This window comes from Melozone crissalis, unplaced genomic scaffold, assembly GCF_028551555.1.
Source record: "Melozone crissalis strain CALT ecotype California unplaced genomic scaffold, PUWL_Pcris_2 ptg000068l_1, whole genome shotgun sequence".
NCBI classification, from domain to species: domain Eukaryota; kingdom Metazoa; phylum Chordata; class Aves; order Passeriformes; family Passerellidae; genus Melozone; species Melozone crissalis.
The window spans coordinates 3,736,222-3,742,907 of record NW_026535846.1 but is presented as its reverse complement, the minus strand read 5'-3'; the positions used below and the strand labels follow the sequence as shown (position 1 = coordinate 3,742,907).

Genomic DNA, 6,686 nt, shown 5'->3' with positions numbered 1-6,686 from the left:
GAGGACCCCACCGCCCGTGCCCGTGAGGTGCACCGATTGCGCGGCAGGAACCGGGAGCGCACCGGGGGCGGGGGACCTGTGGATCTGCCGGGTTCCCCCGGATGTCCCGCAGCTCACTACCCACCGCGCGGCGGGAAATGGAGCAGCCGGGACCGGCGCTCGTCCCGGTATTGCCCCAAACCGGGAGCGGCGCTCGACCCCGCCCATTTCCTCCCGTCCCCGGCGTTGATTGGCTGCGAGCGCTGCTGATTTACATGTGGCGCGGTGCAGGCCGGGAAGGGCCGGGTTCGAAGCGCAGGGCGGCAGCGCTGGCAGCATGGCCGCTCCTGCGCTGGGAGAGGCAGCGGTGGCGGAAGAGGAGCAGTACCGGGGGTGAGCGGGGACGGGGCTGAGCGGCCGAGGAGGCTGGGGAGGGCTGCGGCCGGGCCGGGCCGGGGGTGGCGGCGGTGGGTTGGTGCTCCAGGGTGTAGCCCGGGCCTGGCCACCCGGTGCTCACGGTGACTCCCACAGGCTCGTGACCAGCGCGAAGGCGGCGGCGGCCGATGGGGACCTGGAAGAGGCGCTGCGGCTGTTCCGGCTGGCGGCCGCCATCCGCCCCAGCGAGAAGCTGCGGGGCCGCATGCAGCGGGTGCAGGAGGCACTGGCGGCGGCCGAGCAGGAGCAGCAGCAGCAGGAGGAGGAGGAGGATGAGGGCTTCGTGGACGTGTGCGGCAGCGGCCTGCTGATCTACGGGGAGATGCACCGGAAGCTGTTCCAGCACCAGCGGGAAGGTGTTGCGTTCCTGTACCGCCTGCACCGGGAGGGCAAGCCTGGTGGCATCCTGGCAGATGACATGGGCCTGGGCAAGACCATCCAGGTGATCGCCTTCCTCTCGGGTATGTTCGACGCTGAGCTCATCCAGCACGTTCTGCTCATCATGCCCACCACCCTTGTCAGCAGCTGGCTGGCTGAGTTCGCTCGCTGGACCCCCGGCCTACGCGTCAAGGAATTCCATGGCACCAGCAAGACAGAGCGCACCAGGAACCTGGAGAGGGTCCAGAGGAAGAATGGCATCATCATCACGAGCTACCAGATGCTCATTAACAATTGGAAGCAGCTGGCCAGCCGCCATGAGCAGGAGTTTGTCTGGGACTACATCATTCTCGACGAAGCACATAAGATCAAGTGCCCGTCAAACAAGACAACCAAGTGTGTGTATGCAATCCCAGCCCAGTACCGCATCCTGCTTACAGGCACCCCTGTGCAGAACAACCTGCGGGAAATGTGGTCCTTGTTTGACTTTGCCTGTCAAGGCTCCCTCCTGGGTACTGCCAAAACTTTTAAAATGGAATATGAGAATCCCATTACCAGGGCAAGGGAGAAGGATGCAACTCCAGGTGAGAAAGCACTGGGGCTTAAGATATCAGAGAATCTCATGGCAATTATAAAGCCCTATTTCCTCAGAAGGACCAAGGAAGACATCAAAAGCTATCATGCTGATAAAGCTGATGCTCCTCTTCCTGAGGATCCAAGTGAGAACAAGGCTCCTGTCATGCCATCTCTCACTAGGAAAAATGACTTTGTTGTGTGGGTGTACCTGGCACCGGTGCAGGAAGAAATCTACAGGAACTTTCTCTGCCTGGATCATGTGAAGGAAGTACTGATGACGACCCGATCACCTTTGGCTGAGCTGACAGTCCTGAAGAAAATCTGTGACCACCCCAGGCTTCTGTCTGCGAGAGCCTGTATCCAGCTGGGCTTGGAAGAGCAGGTGGGCTCCGAGCAGGATTACATGATGGAAGCAGGTATGTTTTCAGGCATGAACAAAATAGATCATCTCTCTGATGAGACTGTGATCCAGGAGTCTGGGAAGATGCAGTTCCTTGTGGGACTGCTGGAACGGCTGAGAGAAGAGGGACACCGAACCCTGGTGTTCTCACAGTCGAGGAAGATGCTGGATATCATAGAGCTCGTCCTGTCTCGCCGACAATTCCAGATCCTGCGCATTGACGGCACGGTGACCCACCTGATGGAGCGGGAGAGGCGCATCAACGCCTTCCAGAGCAGCACTGACTACTCTGTCTTCCTGCTCACCACACAGGTTGGGGGCGTCGGCATAACCTTGACAGCAGCCAGCCGAGTGGTGATCTTTGATCCCAGCTGGAATCCAGCAACTGATGCTCAGGCTGTGGACAGAGCTTACAGAATTGGGCAAAAAGAGAATGTAGTGATTTACAGACTGATCACCTGCGGCACCGTGGAAGAGAAGATATACAGGCGGCAGGTATTCAAGGACTCGTTAATCAGACAGACCACCGGTGACAAAAAGAACCCGTTCCGTTATTTCTCCAAACAGGAGCTAAGGGAGCTCTTCACGTTGGAAGATACTCAGACGTCTGCAACTCAGATCCAGCTGCAGTCCCTGCACGCCATGCAAAGGAAGTCTGACCTGCAGCTGGATGAGCACCTTGCTTACCTGCATTCTCTGGCAATGTTTGGCATTTCTGACCACGATCTGATGTACACAAGGGAGATGGCTCACGAGGAGCAGGTGGAGAGCGAGGAAGCCCATCAGTACATCCAGCGGAGGGTGCAGAAAGCCCACGAGCTGGTCCAGCTGGAGTCCCAGCTCAGTGATCAGAGGATGGAGGGGATCAGAAATGCTTGTGAAGAGAAGTGGCAAAGACCATCGGGATCAGTTTCCAGGCCAAAGAAGTCGTCTCCAGGGTTGAATGACAAAAATCACTTTGTTTCACCGCCAGTAGCTGATGCACTTGAAAAAGACAAAGTTGTTGATCTTACAGAGGATGAAGAGGCCCAGGTGCTCGATGTCAGCTCCAGAATGACAACTCTGACTGTTGGTGACTTGGATGAAGAGCAATTGGCACAAGGTGTGTCCAGTATGGAGATGGAAGTGCTCAATCCCAGCAAGACAGCAGAACAATCTGACATACAAGAATCTGAGCAAAATCCTGATTCCAGCATTACACCATCATCCCCTGCACTTGAGAAAGAGAGTCAGAGCTTTCAAGAGAAACAGCATTCACAGGTACATTCAGACAGCTTGGCCAAGACAAGGAATGACCTGTCTTGGCATTGTCACAACTCCTCTGAGTCTGGCATGGCTGACGATCCTAGAAGTGAGGCAGAATTGTCAGTTCAGGTACTTGACCCACACACTGCCCTGGGGACAGAGCAGAACAGTGTTCCTGAGCCGGCTTCTGCAGTCCTGAGTTCATCAAATGCTATGCCAGAAATCAATGCTGAGCTCTACAAGTCTCACGTGTTAGCAGACAGCTTGGAGGGTACATCTGCTCCTTCCTTCCAGGATCAAGTTGACTTCAATCTGGTTTTGGAAGAGTCTGAAGAGGAATGGCAGGATGCCTCAGATAGAGGAGGGTCAGTGGAAGGATCTCCTGAGAAGGAGAGCTTACAGCTCCAGGCAGAAAGCTTGTGTAAATCTCCAGACAAAGAATCTCCAAACAAAACTTGGCCAAGTGAGACCAGCAGCCATGGCAAACCCTGTCCCACAGCTGAGGAAGAGCCAAATGCCTCCCTGCAAGGGAGTAAATCATTGGAGGAAAGCAGTGGTCTCTTTACTTTTGGTAGGAAGAAACATTTAAACAGAATTGCTTCAGATAGTGAGAGTGAAGAGCAGCCTGAACAAGTGCCCTCCTCTCCCTTGGACAGCACTCGGCACGGACTCCTGGAAGGACTGGAAGGAATCAGTGCTTCCACCCCTAAATACGACACAACAAGAGCTAAAGCCATCTTTTCTCCCCAACTAAATAACAGTGGGAACAGGTCTAATGCTTCCAGGCGCTCATTCATCAGCAGGTTGATAGATGAGGTGGAGGATATTGGGGAAATCATGGGAACCACTGATGAAGAAGATGAAGATGATGGTGATGAGGAGCAAGATGGGCTTGTGGAAGACGAAGCTGAGGAGTGCACTGGGGAATCTGCTGAGCCTGAAGAAGAACCTAGTGGAGAAACACTTGATACAGGTGAAGAGCCCTCCCACGCAGACAGCGTGGAATCTGAGCAGTCCGAGGCAGAGGAGATGGAGTCATCTCAGGAGGAATCCACAGGTGACAATGAGCTCCAGTCCGGTGAGCAGATTGAGTATTTTACCCAAGAAAGCAGCTCTGAAAAGGACATTGGGCAGAGTTCCTCTCCTGCTGCCGATTATGACACTTTGGTACACAGTGGGAAGAAACTTCAGAATGATGGAAAACTCCAGGAGGCTTTGGACTGCTTCCTGCAAGCTCTTGACATAAAAAGTGGAGATCCTGAAGTTATGCTTCTGACTCTGAACTTGTACAGACAGCTGGCCCAGAAGTGACATCTGTGTGGCTCTGAGAAGACAATCTGGCTGTTCCTTGTTACCATGTGTCTGCACCACGGCCCTGGGATCCCTGAGCCAGCTCTAGGCTGGTGCCTGCCATATCCTCGTGTGACTGAGCAAATTCAGCACCTCCTGCTTGAGGAATCAGTCCAAACATCCAGGTGTTGGATGCTGGGAGGGAGCTTCACTGGGAAGTCAACTCACAAAGGTGAAAATGGTTCATGTTCCTGTCTGATTATTCAATAAAAGAATGGTATTGTTGGTGTCTAAGCCCCTCTCCATCAGTTTCTTGAAGGTGGGATGGAAGGCACTTGAGGAGGTAGTTCATGTTTGCACTCAGGTGTTTATTATTTCTTATCAGTGAAACAGCCTCACAACCATGAGTTCTGCAGCCTTTTATTAGCAAGGCACAAAAATGGCTATCTCTTGTTATAAGGTTTTTTTAAGACTGAACTATCCAATTAAGAAATGACACCTAGATTATTTTCCCTTCTAACCCAGTAACTGATCTCTCAAAGCCTGCAATGCGGACCTTTCTGTTCAATTACAAAACATCACCCAAACCCATGAAGAAAAGGAAGAAGAAGGTGAAGAAGAAGGAAGGAGAAGGTAAAGAAGAACAACCTGCCATGTCCCTAAAACCTCCATCTTGGTTCATATTTATTTCTATATTCTAAGACCCCAAAGTCTCAAGTTTTCCACCCTGTGATATTACATACTTCTAACCAACTACACACCCACAATCCCAGTGCTATCAATCAGTTTTGGAAGTCTTCTCCACAGCCTCAGGTAAATTGCAGTATTCTCTTGTGGCTCTCTGCCTTTAAGCACAGAAAGTTTAAAATTCTCAGCATCTAGGATTCCAACACCTCTCCATGCTGGCAGCCCTGGATTCACCTTTCTACCCTCCAGGTTTTGCTGCTCCTCTCCCCTGAGAAGATGGGGACAGTACAGTCCCATGGTCACTGTACGGCCCAGCTCTGTGGTGCTGTGGTTCCTCCCTCCTTTGGGTTTTAAATAAGCCAATTTGGGTGCCTGAAGGTCACCCAACATTTGGGTGCCTTACAGACCTTCCAGTTCCAACCCCTGCCACAAGCAAGGACTCCTTCCACTAGATCAGGTTGCTCCAAGCCTGACCTTGAAACACGTCTATGGATGGGGCAGCCACAGCTTCTCTGGGCAACCTGTGCCAGTGTTTTATCACTCTCACAAGAAATAATTTCTTTCCAATATCCCTTCTGTCCTCTTGTCAGCCTGAATCCATTACTCTGTATCCTGTCATTCCAGTTCTGGATAGAATCCCTCTCTGGCTCCCTTGTAGGCCCTTTCAGATACTGAAATGTGCTCTAAGGTGTCCATACAACCTTCCCCAGGCTAAACAGCCTGCAAAGCCCCAACTCTCTCAGCCTTTCTTCACAGGAGAGATGCTCCAGTCCTCTTATCAACTTCATGGCCTCTTCTGGACTTGCTCCAACAGTTCCATGTCCTTCTTATGCTGTGTGAACTGTGTGCAGGACTCTAGGCAGGATCTTGGGAGCAGGGGAGAATCCCCTCCCTCACCTGCTGCCCATGTTCCTTTGGGTGCAGCCCAGCACATAGTGGGTTTCTGGGCTGGGAATGCTCACTGCTGGCTCATGGGTTTTCATGAGTTTTTTGTTAGCCATCACCCCAAGCCCTTCTCCCAGGACTGCTCTCAATCCCTTCTCTGCCCCTTCTTCAGCTGTGCCTGAGAATGTTCTAACCCAGGTGTAGAACCTTGTGCTTTTCACATGGTCTCACCTCTCCAGCCTGTCCAGGTCCCTCTGAATCCATCCTTTCCAGTGTGTGACCACACCACACAGCTCAGTGCTGTCAGCAAACTGGCTGAGAGTGCCTCAATCTTACAAACCAGCAGCTCAAAAGTTCCTGGTTCTGGCTTTGAGTGACTCTGCCCTCACCAACACAGCCTCAGTCTGGTGTGCTCATCCTGCCAGTCTCACCTGGTAACAGCCCAGCAGCAGACAGGGATGTTTCCTTGTGCCATGGCACTGCCTTCTGCAATACCACACCGTAGCACAGGACCCCACACCTGGCTGAGCTGTGCAGTTTGGGAGAGGAGCTCTCTGTATTTGGAGCCACAGCAAACATGGCAGATTTGCTGGTGCAGTTGTGTCAATGTGTTTTTGCCAAAAGAAAGAACAGGGCTCTGGTAGCCTGGAAACAAGTGGTTTATTAACAGAGCACCTTTACATGGGGCAGTATCTGCTCTGGGCAGCCTGTCTGCTCTCCACTGCAAGCCATTCATCCATACTCAGCAAAACCAGCACCCTGAAAAGGGAGGGAAGAGAAGGACCTTTTCTTCTTTGATGTTTCCTCCTCA

At 52.5% G+C, this 6,686-nt stretch overlaps 1 protein-coding gene across 1 annotated transcript; it reads left to right on the top strand.

Annotated features, from left to right (window-relative positions):
- The first annotated feature begins 817 nt into the window (after positions 1 to 817).
- On the top strand, positions 818 to 4,525 carry ERCC6L (ERCC excision repair 6 like, spindle assembly checkpoint helicase). The gene has a single exon (XM_054289809.1). It carries the CDS (start codon positions 833 to 835, stop codon positions 4,322 to 4,324), a length of 3,492 nt encoding a protein of 1,163 aa, XP_054145784.1. The 5' UTR covers positions 818 to 832; the 3' UTR covers positions 4,325 to 4,525.
- The last annotated feature ends 2,161 nt before the right edge of the window (positions 4,526 to 6,686 follow it).

Excerpts from the sequence above, each read along its gene's own strand:
- ERCC6L (XM_054289809.1), top strand. The coding sequence starts at position 833 with ATGGGCCTGGGCAAGACCATCCAGGTGATCGCCTTCCTCTCGGGTATG.